The 20,716-nt window shown below is 42.1% G+C and overlaps 1 protein-coding gene across 2 annotated transcripts in view; it reads left to right on the forward strand.

Annotated features, from left to right (window-relative positions):
- Positions 1-20,716, forward strand: part of VIT (vitrin) — a 101,136-nt gene that overhangs the window by 13,144 nt on the left and 67,276 nt on the right. For both annotated transcript variants that reach the window (XM_032410289.1, XM_032410290.1), the window contains exons 2-3: positions 7,982-8,051; positions 16,528-16,599. In XM_032410289.1, coding sequence (XP_032266180.1) covers positions 7,994-8,051; positions 16,528-16,599 — 130 coding nt within the window. In that variant the 5' untranslated portion in view covers positions 7,982-7,993. The remainder of the gene's footprint in view (positions 1-7,981; positions 8,052-16,527; positions 16,600-20,716) is intronic.

Raw genomic sequence — 20,716 nt, forward strand, 5'->3', positions numbered from 1 at the left:
CTCCCAGTTCCTGAATCTACTCAGTCCCTTGGGTCCTGTCCTTCCCTCACCACTCACTGTGTTCCAACCTGCCAGTTCAACTAATTCAAGCTCCTTCCGATCCCCACACCCCAGGCCTATTTGACCATCCACCCCTTCTGCCATTACTGTTTGCTCTTCAGCAGAGATTCTCAACTCTGGCTGCACAGGGGAGCCACCTGGGGAGCTTTAAAACAGTATCAATACCAACTCAGACCAATTACATCAGAACAGTTGAGGGAAGTGCACTTGCTTATTATGAAACAGCCATTGCAAGTGGTGAAATGCAAAGGCAAGGCTCTGGGCTCAGGATGCCTGATTTGAAGTCCAGTTCTCTTCTTCCCAGCCATGTGACCTGGGGCAAAGTACCCACCCTCTGCATGCCTCCACATTTCCACCTCTAAAATTAAGGCAGGAAGTAGCCCCCACCTCATCAGGTTGTTGAAAAGATCATCAAATGAATTAATATATCACTGACATCATGTCATGTGCTCCATCAGTGTTAGTTATGAGGAAGGTGCATCAGACTCCCTCTAGAAGACTCTAGGCAACTTGGTGAGTGGACCTACATCTTGCTCCTCTCTGCCTAGCACAGAGCGCACACACAACTTTTTTTGAATGATTAAATGGATGCATGAAAGAAGATGCATTTTGAATTTAGGAGGTCAGAGAGATTTACAAGGAAGAGGTGGCCCATGAGCTGAACCTCGGACAGGCTTGTGAGAGGCAGATGAGGAGTGGAAGGTATTCCAGAAAGGGCAATAGTTAGAGCACGGGACAAGACATGGAAGTGCTACATGTAGACAAAGACCCTCCTCGGACCCCAGGTATGCAAATTGCTGCAGTGTGATGGTTTGAAATATAGTGGGGCCGTTTCAGGAAGAGTCTGTAATGCCTCACTGAGGAATTCCGGCTTTATTCTGTAGACAATGAGTGGACTGTGAAGAAGGAGTCTGAGAGGGTGAATGGACAATCCGACCCATGCTTTAGGAAGCCAATCCTCCCCAGCTGGAGGGAAGGGTGACCTGGAGCCTGGAGAGCAGAGAGCAAGGAGTAGGCTAGGAGATTATTGCAGCTTCTCATTTGATATCAACATTATCTATGCTAAATTTTCAAAAAAAGTTATTCTATTAATTCTGACTTATTAACATATATGCACAGAGTAAGGATTAAAATAGAACAAAACCGTCAAACTCACTTCTGTCTCTGATCACCATTTACCCAGTTTTCTTTCTCTAAAGCAATCACTGCACTGTTATTAAAATAAAAAAAATTATAGGAGAGTACTGTGGACAATTGTATGCCAACAAATTGGATAATCTAGCTGAAGTGAACAAATTCTAGAAACACAAAGCCTACCAAGACTGTGAAGAAATAGAAACTCTGAATAGACCCATAACTAGTAAGGAGATTGAATCAGTAATCAAAAATCTCCTGACAACAAAAAGCCCTGGGTCTGATGGCTTCTCTTGTGAATTCCACCAAACATTTAAAGAAGAACTAACACCAAACCTTCTCAAACATTTCCCACAAAATGCAGATAAGGGATTACTCCTTAAGTCATCCTATGAGAGAAGCATTACCCAGATACCAAGTCAGACAAAGGCACTACAAGAAAACTATAGTGTCCCCTATCAATACAATATCCCTTATAAATATCGATGTAAAAATCTTCTGCAAAATACTAGCAAATTGAACTCAGCAGCATATTAAAATAATTATACAACATGACCAAATGGGATTTATTCCTGGAGCGCAAGAATGTTTGAACATACACAAAAATTGATTAATATAATACATCATGTTAATAGAATAAATGGGGAAAAACAAACACATGATCATCTCAACTGATACAGAAAAAACATTTGGCAAAATGTAACGCCCTTCCATGATAAAAACACTCAACAAACTAAGAATAGAAGGAAACTACCTGAACATAATAAAAACCATATATGAAATCTCATAGCAAACCTCATGCTCAAAGGTGAAAGACTGAAAGCTTCTCCTCTAAGATCAGGAACAAGGCAAGGATGCCCACCTGTTTTCTCCACTTTCATTCAACATAGCCCTGTAAGCTCTAGCCAGAGGAATTAGGCAAGAGAGATAAATAAAAGATATCCAAATGGAAGGAAGAAGTAAAATTATCTGTTTGCAGATGATATGACCTTATCTGTAGAAAATCCTAAAGATTCCACAACAAAATTGTTAGAATGGAAAAAAAAAAGTTGTTAGAATAAACAAATGAATTCAGTCAAGTAGTAGGATACAAAATCAACACACAAAAATCAGTTGCATCTTTATACATGAACAACAAACAATCTAAAAAGGAATTTAAGACAACAATTCCATTTACAATTGCATCAAAAAGAATAAAATACTTAGTAATTAATTTAACCAAGGAGGTTAAAGACTTGTACAATGAAAACTACAGAACATTGCTGAAAGAAACTAAAGAAGGCATAAATAAATAGAAACGTATTCCATATTCATGAATCGGAAGACTTAATATTGTTAAGATCTTAATACTATCAAAAGCAATCTACAGATTCAATACAGTACCTATCAAAATCCCAATAATGTTTTTTGCTGAAATTGAAAAACCCATCCAAAAATTTATATGGAACCTCAAGGGACATCAATTAGCCAAAACAGTCTTGAAAAAGAAGAGGCGAACTGGAGGATGCACAATTGCTGATCTAGAAAACTTACTACAAAGCTATAGTAACCAAAATAGTGTGGGACTGGCATAGAGGTAGACATATATACCAATGGAATAGAATGGAGAGCCAGAAATTAACCCTTACGTTATGGTCAAATGATTTTTGACATGGGTGCCAAGACCATTCAATAAGGAAAAGATAGTCTCTTCAACAAATGGTGCTGGGAGAAGAGGATATCCACATGCAAAAGAACAAAATTGGACCCTTACCTAACACCATAAACAAGTACTAACTCAAATGGATCAAAGATCTAAATGTAAGACCTAAAACTATAAAACTCTTAGGAGAAAACAGAGGACAAAAGCTGCAAATCATTGGAGGTGGCAATGATTTCTTAGATATGACACCCAAAGGCATAGACAACAAAAGAAAAATGACAAATTAGTCTTTATGAAATCTAAAAATCTTGTGCATCCAAAATACTGTAAACAAAGTACAAAAAATGGGAGAAAATATTTGCAAATCATATGTGATAAGAGATTAATATCCAGAAAGTATAGGTAACTCCTAAAATTCAACAACAAGAAAACAACCTAATTCAAAACTAGGCAAGGGACTGGAATGGACATTTTTCCAAAGATTGACAAGTGGCCAACCAGCACTCAAAAATATGTTCATGGGGCGCCTGGGTGGCTCAGTTGGTTAGGCAACTGCCTTCGGCTCAGGTCATGATCCTGGAGTCCCTGGATCGAGTCCCGCGTCGGGCTCCCTGCTTGGCAGGGAGTCTGCTTCTCCCTCTGACCCTCCTCCCTCTCATGCTCTCTGTCTCTCATTCTCTCTCTCTCAAATAAATAAATAAAAAATCTTTAAAAAAAAAATATATGTTCAACATCACTAATAATGAGGGAAATGCAAATCAAAACTGCAATGAGATGCCACTCCACCCCCGTTAGAATGACAACTATCAAAAGAGGCAGAAAACAGGAAGTGCTGGTGAGACTCTGCTGACCCTGGAAGCCTTGTGCACTGTTAGAGGGAATGCAAAATGGCGCAGCCCCATTGTGAAAACAGTATGATGTTTCCTCAAAAAACTAAAAATAAAACTACCATATGATCCAGAGATTTCCCTTTGAGGTATAATAATCACAAAAGAATTGAAAGCAGGGTCTCAAAGAGAGATTTGTACATCCATGTTCATAGCAGCATTTTTCACAATAACTAAAATGTAGACGCAAACCAAGAGTTCATCAGCGGATGAACAGATAAGTAAACTCTGGCTTATACATGAAATGCAATATTACTCAGCCTTAAAAAGAAAGAAATTCTGACATATGCTACAACATGGATGAGCCCTGAAAACATTATACTATTTGACATGGGCCAGTCACAAAAAGCCAAAAGGTGTATGATTCCACTTAAATGAAGTACTTAGAGGTAGAATGCAGCCTGGTGGTGCATTTGGGAGTTGGGGGAAATGGGAGTTTGGGAGATGGGGGAAATGAGGAGTTTTTATTTAACGTGCGTGGAATTTCAGTTTTACAAGACAAAAAGTATTCTGGAAATGGATGGTGCTGATGATGGCACATTATGAGTGTATTTAATCCTGTTGAACTGTACTCTTAAAAAATGGTTTAGATAGTACATTTTACATTTGTGTATTTTATCCCAATAAAAAAATGGGAGGAAAAAAACCCTGAAGAACCATATAAATATAAGGTGATGTTATTATTTATTACCAACTTGCTCTTTTCTAACTCCGGGCAACAAGAGATTGAATTAAATTGGCTGGCTACTCTACTACATTGGTATGGATTTTTATCTCACCATCAAGCTTCATTTGCCTCATCAGAACTTCATATTCAGGACTCTATATTACAGCTCACAGCAGAATCCATAAATTCACAGATCCGGAACACATGCTTTTGGAAACTCCAATTGTTTCTCTTTGAACCCCGGTGAGCACGTGGGGTTGTTGGGCTCCAGCATTCCTGTGCATGGATTTGTGGCACAGACAGTCTGCAGGAACTGCTTAATGGTGTTGGTGGCCATCCTCATCCCAACCTCTGCAATGGTTAAGAGAGGGTTTGAATTTTTTTTACACACATTTCAAAAGGCACCTTTATGTTTTAAGCGTTATGAGTAACTAGACCAAACAAGGAGAGAAATTGAAGTGGTGAGAAAGAGGTCTGAAAACATTCTGATTCTAAGAGATCAGAGTGATTCTGGTCTCGTTCCATCACGAGCGAGTCACCATTTGGGTGAAAACTCCTCCAAGGTTAGAGTGTTTCCTGGAATCCTGTTTGTTTTTATCCACCCATCCCAGTGTGGAAAGATCAGATCCCTCATGTCTCCTAAAGTTGTAAGACAGATCTGCAAGCATTTCTCTCTGCAATCCATTTTCCCTCTGCTTGTTGACTATCGATAATGCTTATTGAGAGATAAATCACATGCCATAAATTGAAAGTGAACAATTCACTAGTTTTTAGTGTATTCATAAGATTATCTTTGTTTTGTTTCTTCTTTTTATTTCCTAGGGAAAGGAGAGAGCCTTTGCTACTCACTCATTGATTCAATGTGTATTTATTGAGCACATAAAATATCAAGTACAAATCCCTACCCTCATGGAGCTTGCATTCTAGTGGAGAACACAAACAATAAATAAGTAAACTATAAAGTATGTCAGTGGCAATAGTAACATTAAAAAAATAGTAGAAAAAATAGGGTGTACCAGTTGGTGGTAGGTGGGAGATGGATTATAAAATTAAGCTAGGTGATAAGGAGACGTCTCAAGAGAAGATAACATTGAAGCAAAGACTTGAAAGAAATCAAGGAATAAATCATGTTCTCATCTGCAGAAAGGGCATCCAGGTAAAGGAAACAATAAGTGCAGAGACCATGAGATGTGTGTTCTAGAAACAGCCAGGAGGCCAGTGCGCCCAGACCTTAATAAGTGAGGGAGAAATGAGGTCAGGGGGCCACATAGGGTCATAAGCCACTTGTCAAGACTTTGGCTTTGATTCTGAGTAAGGTGGGAAGCACTTTAGAGTTTTGATCTGAGGAATGCTGTGAACTGATGTACTTTGAACCGGGTCATGCTGGCTGTTGTGTGGATCGTGGAGTCAGAGGGAGAAGGAGACGCCTTGTTAGGAGGCTGGTTGCGTAACTGTGTGTAAGCCTGAAAACACGTAAGTTGTTCTGGAGCTTCTCAAAATAGTAAAAGACAAACAAAATATTACTTGTTATCACCCTATTTCTAAAACATAACCCAGCTACTTAAGCAACAAATTGCAAATAGATTGTACACATGGTTTTATTTCTATTTTGAAACTAAAAACTGTTATCTGCCTATTATGTAACCAGTAGTCAATTACCTTTATTAGCAAATTTAACACATTGCAATTGTTGCTGGAAATTAACAAAATCATCAGTTCTGTTTGAGGTTACTCTTGCTGCCTAATTTAATTGTTTGTAATAAAATCTTTCATATACTAAACAGTTTTATTTAAGTTAATTGTATCAGGTACTTGTATTACTACCTCGACCATAATTTGATCATTGCTTTTTATTAATAAAATCTGCACAGTCCTGAATCTAAATATTGGATATAAGCTTGCACTGGACCTAGCTAGTACCAGATTGTGTATTCAATTCTCTACTTTGGTGGCTTCAAAATCAGCCATGGAAGATTTACACACAGAAATCAACAAATGCTACAAGTTGGGGCTTTTTTCCCCCAGAGAGCAGATTTAGCAGCATACCATGGGGCATAGTGGCATGCAGGGTGTGAATGCCAGATTTAGGCCACACAGCGGTGGCACTAGGCAAAGAGGATGTAACGGGAGCCATCCACCCCAGAGGGTGGGGGTGCTTTATTATTGGCATTGCTTGGAATTGCTAGCTTATAAAGATAATGAAAAGCATACCAATCTTAAGCTTTATATTCTCTAGACAAGGTTCTTCCTTATTGCCCGTGCCCAGTGCAGATCCTTCCCGCTACTCCCGCCCCCAATCTGGTCCTACTGACTGCCTGGTCACCATGGGTGTGACCAGAAACTTATCTTAGCCTTAGTTTCCTGAAGGGATCATAAAATCTACCACACTGGCTTATTGTAAAGATTCAAGACCATATAGAGTACATAGTATATGCTCTATGTAATGGGTAATGGTAGTATGACCAAACCTTTTAGGGTTTCCTCACAGCCTCAGGAGAAGGAGGAAACCCCATATAGATCAACAGCATCTTCATATCCACTCTGCTTCCCAACCTCTGAGCTCCTGTCAGTGCTGTTCCTCCCTCTTGGGGCCACTTCTCCGTATTTCTGCGTGTCCAAACTGTTTGTCTTTCAAAATGACCCAATTGCTATCACCTCTAGGAGACTTTCTCTTTTTCCCATGGCTGACATAATCTCTCCTTCCTCTAAAATTTCCTGGTTTCTTGGGGAATCTCTGGCACTATCCCAGACCTACTGGGATTAAAATCTGCATTTTAACAAGATCCCCAGGTGACTCCTATGCATGTAAGATTTAGGAAGTCTTGCTCTAAACCACTGGTCCTCAAACTTGTCAGCACATTGGAATTACCTACGGAGCTTTTAAAAAACTTAACGCCTAGACCCCACCTTAAGAGATTCTGATTCAACTGGTCTGAGGTGCAGCCTGGGCATCAGGGTCTTTTAAAACTCCCAGATGATACTAATATGCATCAAAGTTTGAGAACCTCTGGTCTATAAACTCCCCTTATACTCCCTTATGGAGCCTGCACACTTTCTAATGTTAAGGTTATTTGTGTCTACGTATGTTTTCCCACTTCTAGTAAACTGTAGATCTTTTAAGAGCAAGAACTATTTCTTTGCTCAATTTTTATCACCTCCTCCCTAACAATACCTAGCCATATAATGGGAGTTCAATAAATATTTGTTGCATGAATGATGAATGCATCATTTATTTGTAATCTAAAAATATTCTCTCAATACCATAAGTGTAGCTTTTGTCCTAATTTGAAGACTGGTTGAACCTATTCCTGAAATTATGGAGTCATTTCCTTTTCAGTTCTAAGGAAAGACCAAATCTCTGAAGAATGGGAGCTGGTGGCTAGAGTGGGATTTCTACCTGAGGATGGACTCTCTGGGTATCAGTGAGGCTGGCCTCTGCCATCTCTGTGGGCTCCTTGGAGAAAGCTGCAGCTTGGAATCCGGAGACCCCAGGGAGCAATGCAAAATGAAGGGGCCCCTCCCCATACTCTAAGCGTCCAACTCAGAACTCTTGGCTGAAATGTGATGGTGTTATTGTTTCTTCCTCTCTAGGGTGCCATTTTGATGTTTATGGGGATTGTTGTCCTCACTATGAAGGCATCTGTTATTGAAATGTTCCTTGGTAAGTACTTTTATATGTGTATCTGGATACGCTTTTAACATTTTCCTAAGGTCCAAAGAATCTTGCCAAGAAAAGGTTTAAACCAAGACAGAGCATATAAACAGTACAGTGTATCTTTTTATGATAAACATTTTAGAGAGATGTTTAAGTGAGAATGTTAAGTGTAGATCAAATTCAGGATGTACTTGTGTATATATTTTTGTATAAAGCAAAATTACGTATCACATGTGTGTACATATTACACACATATCTTGCCTTCTTCAGCAACCAGCAAATGTTTCAGATGGAGCATATTTACAGATTCTGAAGTTAGAAATCTTGTTTCTTATTTCTCAAAAACAAAAAATTCTTATCGCTGACATGGCCTTACATGTACCATTGGTGACTCATGCTTTTAGAGATGAAAACCATGTCCATGATCAGCGGAGAACACAATTTCAGGTAGGCTCTCGAAGAGCAGCACCTCAACCGGAAGAGAGAAAAGGATTGATGGGTTTAGCGTTAAGCCCAAGGGTAATCTTCTATTAATCTTGACTCCGCTGTGCCCTGGCTGCGCCGGATGGAGTGACCCTGTGGATCACTGGGATACTATCACCAGGGAAGGGTGCAAAGACCTTTTGGGCGGTCTATTTGTTTGCTAGGGCGCCACAACAAAATACCACAAACTGGGTGGCTTGAAACAGCACAGTTATATTCGCTCACAGTCCTAAAAGCTAGAAGGCCAAAACCAAAGTGTCTGCAGAGTTGGTTTCTTCAGAGGCCAGTGATGGAGACTCTGCTCCATGCCTCTCTCCCAGCTTCTGGATGTTTGCCGGCCATCTTTGGCACATGTTGGCATCACCCCAATCTCTGCCTGCGTCTTCACATGGTGTTCTTCCTCGGTGGGGTGGGGTATCTGTGTGTGTCCAAATTTCCCCTTCTTGTAACACTAGTCATAGTGGATTAGGGGCCCAACCTACTCTAGTACGACCTCATCAGAACTTAAATAATTACCTCTATTTCAAAATGAGGTCACATTCGGTTTTGGGGGCTGGGACTTCAACGTATGAATTTAGAAGGGACAAAATTCAACCCATAATATAGTCAGAATGCTCCAGGTCTGTGTGGAGTGGGTCTACACAGCAGAGTTGGGGAACGAAAGAGAAAGAGGTGACACTGGGAAGGCAAGAGGGCGCTCACACAGTGGAAGGAGACTAGACAGGGAGTCGGAGGGACCATATGGGTTCTGGTCCAGACTGCCCCACCAACCTGCTAATGAATAGTCACCCTGGAGCTCAGGATCCTTCATTCCCACCTTGTCCTTTGAGAGGCTACCGCCTCTCACACTCCCCCATTGGTTAGTGGGTTTCTTACATAGGGCAGGAGGGGAGTCAGAAATAGGAAGGGTTTAGCTCCTATAAAACACACAAAGCAAGCAAACCCTGAGGCCATTTCATACTCTGCGTGTCCCCCATATCACAGAACCACGAATGGAGACTTGACTGTCCTTCCTCGTCCCCGGCCTCTCGCAGCCTGCCTTTCTGCAGAACTCTCTCCCCTCAGGGCTGCTCATTCAGAAGGCGAGAAATCAAAGCAGGCAAAGGAGACTCCTGTCACACAATCCCCTCTCTGTGTCCTCACATGTCTACCTCCCCAGCATCTCTCTTACTCATCTGCTTGTCTCCATCCCATGGCCATTCCCCTGTCACTCTCCTCAGTACTGGGACAGCCTCCCTGACCCAAATCCTGACCCCTCTAACTCCTTCTCCTCCACACCCCAATTAATCTCTCTAAAGACCACGTCTGACCACCACTCTTGATTTAAACTCCTCCGTTTTCCCCTTTGTCTTTGGGATGGAGTCCACATCTCTAAAAGTGCCTTGCTTGCTGGGGAGGCCTTCCTGATATAGCCCTTGCTGTCTTCTGCTCTCCTCACTCCCCACAGAGCCCTCTCTGGTTTCCAAGGACCTAAAAAATACTGACCTTGTTAGTCCCCCAGGGCTCACATCATTTCTCCCCTCCAGGGCTTTGACCATGCTGGGTCCCTTGCCTGGAATGTTCTTCCTCTCGCTCCCACACCCCCACAAGCCCTACTGGTTCTCAGGAAGCTTCCCTCCACCCCCCATTTGATCACATCTTCCTAAGGGCTTCCACGGTGCCCTGTATTGATTCTCATCATAGCTGCACGGTGTTCACCTTGCCACTAGGCTGTCTCCCCCAAAGCTGTGAACTCATTGAGGGCAGGAGCTGTGTCCTGCCCATTGCTGCATTTTCAGTGCTAAGCGCATCTCATAGGTACTCAAGAAATATTGTGAAATAAATTATTCTCAGGGATGCTAGATTTGTAAGGTATCAGAGTCCTACTCTGCACCTCATTCCTATGTGTGGGTTTTTGCTCTGCACCAAGCGATTCCTCAACACCAGCGGGGTGTCCTACAATTCAACTCAATTCTGACACTGTCTACCTGGAAACAGCATCAAATTCCACTGGCTAAGGGCTCAGTCCCACAAGACTGCCACACACACACCCCACTTCAGATGCCAACAGAAAGTCCAGGTTGGCACTGTGCTTCTGACTGACTGGCTAGAAATCAGAGGTTCCCATGACCCCCTCTCTGGGTTTGATGACTTTGCTAGAGTGCCTCACAGAACTCAGGAAACCAGTTTACTCACGACTATAGATTGCCAGTGTATGACAAAGAATATTCAAGAATACAAACCAACTGCCAGATGAAGAGATATATGGGGCGAGGTCCCAAACAAAGGAGCTTCTATCCCTCTGCAGTTTGGGATCCAGCAGAGTGGCATGCAGAAGCATTCTGATTCATCAACATGGAAGCTCTCTGAACCCTATCCTTTTGGGTTTTTTATGGAAGCTTCAGTACATGGGCATGCTTGATTAACTCATTGGCCTTTGGTGATTGATTCAACCTCCAGCCCCTCTCCCCTGCCCAGAAATCAGAGTGGGACCAAAACCCTCTATTTGAGGTTGGTTCCCCTGGCAACCAGCTCTCTCATCTTTAGGGATTCCCCAAAGTTATCTCATTAACATAAACTCAATTGTGATTGAAAGGGGCTTGTTATGAATAGCAAGACATCTATTTCACCTTTATGGATCTGATTTCAGGAATGGAGGACAAGAAACAAAATATTATAACAAAAGATGCCCCTATTGCTCTTATCATTCAGGAAATTTCAAGAGTTTGGGGAGCTATGACCTAGTAACTTAGCCAAAAGACCAAAATATATATGTACTATGAATCAAATATCACACAGTACTGTCCAATGATCCCCCCAAAACCCTCTAAATTAATGTCAATTAAGTGTTTAATATATATCAGAGCTAGCATGTTTGTTTTAGACATCCTTGAATTTAAGAAACAGCAGAGTTTTATGCTGTCTTTGGAGCACCATGTGTAATCAACAGCTGCGCTTACGGGAAGCAAGTGGAATGAATAAACAGGCTAAGACAGGAGCCAGCAAACTTGCGGTCTGGTTCCAGCTTCTTCCCCCGAAGAACTACAGCTTTAGTCAAGGTGGTAACCTTGACCTTTGTGCCCTTTTTATAAAATAAAAAGATAACCTCCAAAGCTCCTCCCAGCTTTAGTATTCTGTGATTTGAAGCATAATTTTATGATTTATACGATTGTAGAGAATGAGTTGTCCTGTCTTTGCTATGAAGCTCTGATTTATATGATGCTAGATGTTTCATTGAGTACATAATACCAAATTAAAGCATGGGGGAAATTTGAACTGCTTTAAAATGATCTGCTTTGTAAATCAGTTTTCAGGAAGGCACTGTGGACACTTAAAGAGAACCAGAGCTGGAGAGTGTTTAAAGTGGTAAAAACAGATTTTAATCAGGAACTACTGCAATAGAGGGGATCTCACTATAGAACTGGGCACAATTCCAAATACAACAAGGAACACAGAGATTTATATCCGAGCAGCAGGTTGCAGGGGTCAGTGGATGGAAATTACTGAGAGAAGACATCAAGGGTGGGGGATTCTTGCTAAAGGCAGACCACGGTGATCAGATATCAAGGGTAGGGATTCTCTCTGAACAGGATTCTTGCTAAAACCGGGTGATGCAAGACCAACAAGGAGGAAGACTGAAGCCCAAGGTCAAAGGCCAGTTGGGAAGAGGGCTTGGAGGAGCCCCATTAAAGTTTGGTCAAGGAGAGAGTCCTTGTCAACACCACTAGAGTTGGTATCTTGAGGGGCCCTGGAGTTTATGGGCTACACGGAGGCATTTCTATAAAAGTTGTAGACACATAATAAATTTTCAGTAAGTACTTCTTGATTCAGTCATTGATTAGATGTCCTGGCACTTTATGTCTTTCTTGAAAGTAAGTGAATTCTGATTAAAATTCATTACTGGCCGGAAGACTGGGATACGAGTGCCCGTTAACCATACTGATGATTTCGGTATGCACTTTTCATTGTCATAAGTCTATGGGATTTCAATATGACCCAATTAAAAAACAATTTATCTTGTCTTTTTTAATTGTAAAAGAAACATATTCTCTATAAAATATGGGATTTATATATGGAATATACTATAAAATGGGAAAAATATACAAATATAAAATAGAAATGACAATGCCATCATTATTACCATTTGGTATGTTTGTTCTACTCATTTCTTTCTGCATATATTCTAATTTTGTCAGAATCATCCTTCAGGTTAGAGCTGAGCATTTGCCAGTTCATCTAGTATTCTTAAACACATCATTTGTAATAAATGCTCAGAATACCCCTACCGTTGGGACATTTCCAACATTTCATTATTTCCAGATTGCCATTATAAATAATGCTATAGTGAACATTTTTTACATAAATTTTTGTCATATCTCTAATTATAACTTGGGATATATTCCTAGGGGTATAATTTCCTGGACAAAGAATGTAACTATTTTTAAGGCTATTGAAATATATTACCAAATAGCTCTCCAGAATGACTCCACCTGCTTAGCTTCACCAGCAGTGTACCTAAGTGCCCTAATCTCAAACCCATGCCAGGATTAAGTATAATCTTGTGTTCAGTATTTACTGACATGACATGGGAAACTATCCTGTTGTTTGGCTTTAGCTTGCATTTTTTACCATTAATGAGATTGAACATTGTTTTAAGCTAATTCATTTGCATTTCTCTATCTATGAGCTATATGGATGATAATTTATTTCAATTGAATTTTAAAACAATTATGCCTCAGCCACCTTAACTATACGGATGGCTACTCTAGAGAGGAAGGAGTGAGAAGTGGGAGGAAATCTTTTATTTGAAAAAGTAATTTCAACATTCAGTTTGTGTTGAAATTTCAAGCACTGCTGTCAAAGGGTGAGAACTTTAGTCAATGTTATTCAAAACTAGAACACTGAATTTTTAACAGCTGAGAAGTATTGCTGCAAATTCCATAAACCATGATTGCCTTGGAACTTTGGACTCTAGACTTAATTTCCTCAAGCCTTCTAGACACTAATGGCCTCAGTAGCCTGATAACTAGCAACTCCCGCAGAAGGGAATGGCTTTCAGACCCGTGGTCCACTTTGTACTTTGAAGTGAGTATCAGTCATCCATCCCCGTGCTCTGCCTGGCTTCCTAAGAAAAGCGACACAAGACTGATTTTTCCCTTTCCCAAATTCAACACTCAGTTCACACCTCAATGTAGCAAGAGAAACCTTACAGATGAGAAATGAAGACTCCGGGGCACAAGCACATTTTCAGCCTATTGACCAGCCCTCCCCTTGAGGAGTGGTTTCTGGGGAGTTTTAATTAACAAGCGTCTAAGCCTAGGAAAGGGCCTCTGTGTACCATTGAAAATAATGACTTTATTAACCACTGCGGTAAAACTGAACCCAGCTATGCGTGTTTTCAGCCTGGAGGGTCGTGGGTGAGCAAATGCGAGTGATGGGGTGGTCTTACTGAAATATTTATAGTCCTAATGATATGGAGACTTATAAACCACTTGCCACAAGCACAGAGGCCCAGAAGGACAGTATTTGATTTTCCAGAAGAATTGATACCCAAGTTTATGACAATTTCAATTACTCTTTCTAGTTAACTTGCTTAATTTTCTTCTACATATTTATTTAGTATTTGTTCTTTAAAATATTCTAGGATTCGTTGTTTTTGTGTATAAAACGAAGATGTGTCTTCACACAGAGTTAAATGACACAGAGACTACTATAAAAATTAGACCTCCAGGACACACACCCACCCAAACCCCAGAAGTAAATAACACCTAAAAAATGTCTGCCTTCATTCCGCTTGGCTCGACTTGTGGTTCCTACTCAGTTCTCTTTCATGTGTCTGTTCTTGCAAGACATGGTATGTCAGCTGTCCAGCCTCAGCTCATGCTACTCGTCAAAACTGGGGGCAATTCACGAGCTGCACAATTGGTGCAGACTAGCTAGATAATCACAAGATAAATAAAAGTTTTCTTAAAAAACCCTGGTGGCATTTTCCTTCAAAGTTATTTGCCAATCAAGAATTCCTAATTCTGGGACGCCTGGGTGGCTCAGATGGTTGGGCGTCTGCCTTCAGCTCAGGTCATGATCCCGGGGTCCTGGGATCGAGCCCCACATCGGGCTCCGTGCTCAGCGGGGAGCCTGCTTCTCCCTCTCCCTCTGCCTGCCTGTCTGCCTACTTGTGATCTCTCTCTCTCTCTCTCTGTCAAATAAATAAATAAAATCTTAAAAAAAAAAAAAGAATTCCTAATTCCATTTATGCCTAAATTGAATATCTGTGTTGTGATAAACACACACACACACACACACACACACACACCACGAAGTAGAATGCCTATTTTGATTACTCTATCGCTCCATGTTTACCTCTGGAGTCCCAACCCTACCCAGAAAGTGAGTTTCTCAAAAAAGTGGCTAAAATAGAGGCAAGTTAAGCAGTGGGTGAGGTAGAAGGATGCTTGGAGAGGAAGGAAGAAGAATACAGAATTGGTTAGCCTTTTGAAAGGAAAACATTGCTTTTCCATCTACAGGTAGAATTAGCGTCGGGACAGAGACGTGAGCATTTTTAGACGTTACTACTAAAAAACTGCTATGAGAAATGTTCACAATACATATCGAAATTCTAAGTGGGCATATATTCCAGACAAGAAATCCTATTTGGAAATTTATTTAAAGGAAATAAGGGTGCCTGGGTGGCTCAGTCGCTTGGGCGTCTGCCTTGGGCTCAGGTCGTGATCTCAGGGTCCTGGGATCGAGTCCCGGGTCGGCCTCCCTGCTCAGTGGGGAGCCTGCTTCTCCCCCTCCTCCCTGCTTGTACTCTCTCTCGCTATCTCTGTCGCTATCTCTCTCTCAAATAAGTAAATAAAAATCTTTTTTTTTTTTTAAATAAAGGAAATAACAAAGGATCAGGACAAAGAGGAAGCTATTTATATTAAGTCAGAAGTTGACTAAATTATGGTACATCCATACATTGCAATCCTTTCAGGCACTCAAAATTACTGCGAGAGGAACATTTAATGACAAGACAAAATGTTTGTATATATCCTTAAGTAGAAATAAGTTAAAAAAAACATTGTAAACAGTGTGAGCATGACCAAATAGAAAAAATGAAAATATTATATCTTTTGTGTTCATCTATGTTTTCTGTACTGTTCCTAGTGTTTTTTACATTCTTCTGTGAGGAACATGTACTATTCTGGTAATAAGAAAAAACTGGTCAGTGTTATTTTTTAAAAACACAAGGCTCAAGCTGGTAGTGCGACTTTGAACTAAAAAGGATAAAGAGTTCCCCGTTCTTCCTCTGTTGTTATACTTCCTCAAGAGAGCAGTCTCCCAAAGCTGCTCTGCTCCCGTTTCCGAGGAGGAAGGTCAGCTACGTGCAGTGGACCTTGACGGGGTACAGAAGCTGGTGCTGCTCCAGCGGACCACCAGGGGACACTCTGGTCTCCCTTCAGACCCTGTGACCAGTCCCCCTCTTCTCCCCGGCCCACTTTCCCCTTGTCTTCCTCTCCCAGACAGCCCTCCCCTGGGGCTTTTCCACAGCCCCTCCCTTCTACCTTCCTTCTCTCCCTCACACGCACACATACGCATGCGCATGCGGCTCTCGGACCAGTTGAAAATTAGCCATTTGGAACCCCAGTGTGGAGAAGAGGAAAGAGCCCAAGAAGGGCTTGGGGCTCACCCTACCTCCATCGTTTATTTCTGGCACCAAGCAAATGAGTGTACTTCTCGGGTCCCCCATTTCCTCCTTTGGAGACTAGAGAGGGCAGACTTGGTGTGGTGAAATACAAAGCAGCAGAACAGAGGACAGGTGCCCAGGAGGTGTTTTTGGAAGGCCTCCTTCAGCAGGGGCCAAGATAAGTACACAAACTATTCATCTTATTTCCTCAACCTTCATTTAAGGGAACATTAGTTCCACCTATGAGACTATTTTAACATGTGATGGAAGCAACAATAAGGGTCAGAAGAGAGAAAGTGTTTGGGTAAAATGATATTGATTAGATTTTCTTTCATTTCCTCCATGTAGTTTTGCTGGCGACTGGAATACACTCAAATAAAGGCATGACTCAAATAAAGAAGATCAAAAGGCCCAAGCTCGGTAAGTAAAACTGCAATTCCTCATTAGCATAAGGCTTGTGCCTTCCATGTAGAGGGCTGTTGTACTTGTTTCAGATAATTTGGAAGGTTTGGGGACTTTTTGTCTTACTTCAATTGCTTTGCATTCAGACGGATTAGTAATGATTATTATTTATCACCTACTTCATTCCAAAAAGCATTTGAGATAGGAGTGCTGATTTTAGGTGAAAGATATGTGGTTCCATTATATTGGAACATTTCAAAATGCACGTACAAAGACCAGGCAACACTGTGTCTCTATGGCTAAGCTGGAGTAGGTATTTTCTTGCCATTGAAAATGTCAATTCCCCATACCAGAAAATTTAGTCTCGCTAATACAAATCTGCCCTCCTTCCAGCATGCTCTGGGATCAGAAGGTAAATCTCACAGCAAAGCCCAGAAGGTTTCACACCTAATCAGTGGATAGAGGAAAAATAAATTTCATTTTTGGATGGTATATCAGTTAAGATTAGATGACAGGAAATCTAGAATAACAACTGCTTAAATAAGACTGAAGTTTCTTCCTCTCTCCTGTAAACATACTCAGTCTGGGCTTTTATGGAAGCCTCACAATCTTCAGGGACCCAGACTCCTTCTACCTTGTCATTCTGCTTTCCTCAACATGGCTCTCAACTCATTGTCCAAAATGTGTGCCCCAGCTCCATCCATCATGTCCATGTTCCATTTGGTAGGAAGGGATGAAGAAGGATGTATACCCATCGCTTTAGAGATAAGTCCAGGAAATCAAATATACCACTTCTCCTTAAATACCACTAGCCAGCGTTAAGGGAGAATGGGAAATGTCTTGATTTCAAGCATCCACATGCCTAAGCTACAAGTATGGGGTTGTATTACAGGAAAGAAGGAAGAATGGATATTGGAAAATCACTAGCAGGACAGGACATAGAAGGAAATGCTCACATTCAAATGCTGTAAGCACACTGAGATATCTGGACTTAAATTTGTAGACTTGATGGAGGCCTAGTTAAGGCATATTTATAAAGGACCATAAAAGAAATGCCATAGATATAGTTAATGTTCTGTGCTCTCCACAACTGAAACTTCTTTATAGGCATTAAATTTAGATGCTTGAAATCAGCAACATTAATAATCCAAAATAAAAGAAAGATATTTGCTTCACACACCATTCTTTTTTCCTTCTGTTCCTTTAAACGCTCCATGTGGGATTTCCTGTTGAAATGAGACCAAAAGGGCAGCCAGCCACAGCCTCCAAGCCTAAAATACTAAAAAGGAGTCCGTTCCTTATTTATTCCTGTCAGTACCGAGAGCCAAGAGAATCAGCCCAGGGGCAGATGTGTGTTCAAAACAATGATTGGGTTAATATGGAGACAAATGCACACCCAAGTATGAATTCCTTTGGGCTGTTTCCAATATCTTCATTAACTCATATACAAAAATCATGAAAGGTTCCATGATTACCATGACAACGGTTTTCAGTGACTATGAAAGGCTGTGCTAAATGACCCAAGGGCAAACCTCTTTGAGAGATCTCAAATGGATTGAGTTTCTGATATGCTAAATTCTAACCTTATACTCAAAATCTCCCTGGTGATGCAGCACATTTGAATCAATAAATGCATGAGGCCTTTTCTCTAATTAGAAACCTTGGCACAATCATTAAATAAGGGGGTGGGGGGGAGATACAATGAAGGTAATAGGATATTCCCAAACCATGGTAGTATCTGATTCTTTACCTCAGGAGTATTAACAACTGACAGTCTATAGCTTGAAGCCAAAGCAATTTTCATTTTTTCTTTTTAGTGTTGTCAATCTGCCACTGGGGTAGGTGACTGATGGCAAGGAGGCACACCATTCATTCATTTTACGAGTATTTACTGGGTGCCCACCAAGTACCAGGTACTATGCTAGACTCCCAGATACAACAGCGATTGAGACTCAGCCTTTGCCCTCGCAGAGCTCAAAATCTAGGGAGAAAGAAAGACAAGTCACCAGGCAGCTAAAGGTACTCCAGGAACATGGAGAAGAAGCTGTATATCTGGGAGGGCTTCCTGGAGGAAACGACACACCTACACTGATATGTGAAGACCAAATAGGTATAGACCAGGCAAAGATGAGGAGGAAAGAATGTTACAAGCAGAGAGAAAACAGCATGCTCAAGGCCTGGAGAGTGGAAGGAGCTAAAAAGTAGTCCAGTATGACTGAAATCTAGAGTAGGAAGTGAATGTGTTGAGATAAGAGATGGGGGGGTAAGCAGGTGTGGGATCGTGGAGACCTTTGTTACCATGTCCAGGAATCTGGACTTCCTCATGAGGGCAACCGGAATATCTCCGTGCAGGTTATGTTGGTTGCAATTAGCATAAATCCAAAAGGGATTTTTGTAGGACATGGAGCGGCTCGCGGCGGGTTGGCAGCTAGAACTCAGTGGAACTGTACCCCAGATGACAAGCCCTTAAGAATCAGTACCTCTGCTTCTCTCTACATGTCTGCCTCACTGTCTCCCCTCTCCTCTCCCTGTCCCTCCGTCTCCCCCACTCCCTTCCCCCCTCCCCCGGCCCCTGTGCACACTGTGTCTCTCAGTACTGAGTCCACATTCCTGGGAGAGAGAACCTCATTGCATCATCCCAGGCTGCAGGGTGGTTCTCAGAGAAGAGTAAGCTGGTTAGGGTTGTGCTAGGGAAATAAGACCATCCTGCCAACCAAAAAACCCTCCCTGCCAACAAATGAAGAGAGAGGAGAGAGAACGCCATTTGTTAGTGAGAAAAAGCTTGGAGATTTATACGCATACACGGGTACGGTGAAAGTGTCTACCATGTCTGAGCGGCATCTCACACAAAGGGGTCCAGCCAAGTGGGGGACAGAACAATTACATCTCTTATCTCCTTGAGAGATGATTGTGCCTGTCTCCTGTATGCCTGGATGCCCCTGAGCTCCTTCTGGAGGTAATGTCACCGTTTTACTCTTACAGCTGATAGCTCAGAGTACATCTTACAGGGAGCTGCTAAAGGGTTTTAAGCAGAGAAGGGAAATCATAAAAGCCAGGCTTTAAACAAATCACTCTGGCCCCGGTGTGAGAACAGCCTGGGCCAGTGCCCCTCAGTTCCTAGACCGGCAGCACCTGCGACCTTCTGCCCGAACCCCCCACCCGCACCCCCACAGCTGGACTGCGAGAATCAGACCCACTGGGGCTGGGGTCCAGCCCTCTGTGTCTTAGCAAGCCCTCCAGGAACTCCAGTGCCTGCTGACATCTGAGAACCCGTGGAGCAGAGAGCTATCCCAGATCAGGGTTGCTTCCAGATCCGACTGTAAAATCACGGGTACCCTTCAGTGCCCTCTGACCTCTCCTCTAGCCAGCCCTCCACTGGCACCAGTGTTCCTGCAAGACGGACGGCCCTCACCACCCAGAGGACTGGAGGTGAAGTAACAAGAAGAAAGTGATCGGAGAGTTCTGCTCGGTGGCCACTGACCCCTACTACGCATGCAGCACGGCTCTTGAGTCTTGAGGATCTAGTGCCCAAGACCCAGTGCCACGAGCTGGCAGAGCCAGATTGGAAATGCAGGTCTGTGTGAGGTTCCACCCCGGAGGCTGTTCCCAGTCCCTCTGCCAAGCCGCCAGGGCTGCCTGGAGGCAGACGGGGTGTGGGATGATCACAGGCTGACCGAATAGGAAATAGAGTAGAAGAGCTGTGCAGATAACAGGAAAGGAGGAACCAGCATGGGTATCTTCCTTTGGTCTGGCCAGAAGCCATACGCCATGTGAGTGCGTCTATTCGGTGTACAAGCAGGGTCACTTTGCTTTAGGCAACTGTCACATTCTCTCCCCCATACTTCTTTTTTTATTTCTGTTTCTTCTTATCTCCTTTTCCTTTTTCCAATTCTTTGGTCTGCCCATGGCCCTCCCAGGGGCCCTCATGGACATCACTCAGCCCCACTGGGGGCTCTTTGAACCAAGAAGGTAGTACATGTAGAAAATAATCTTACATGGGGGGGGTTACAAAAGGGAAAACAAAGATTTAAAAAGAAAGAGAGAGAGAGAGAGAAAGAAAAAGAAAAAAAGAAAGAAGAAAGAAAGAAAAAGAAAGAAAGAAAGAAAGAAAGAAAGAAAGAAAGAAAGAAAGAAA

The sequence above is a fragment of the Phoca vitulina genome, unplaced genomic scaffold, assembly GCF_004348235.1.
Source record: "Phoca vitulina isolate PV1807 unplaced genomic scaffold, GSC_HSeal_1.0 scaffold12, whole genome shotgun sequence".
NCBI lineage: Eukaryota > Metazoa > Chordata > Mammalia > Carnivora > Phocidae > Phoca > Phoca vitulina.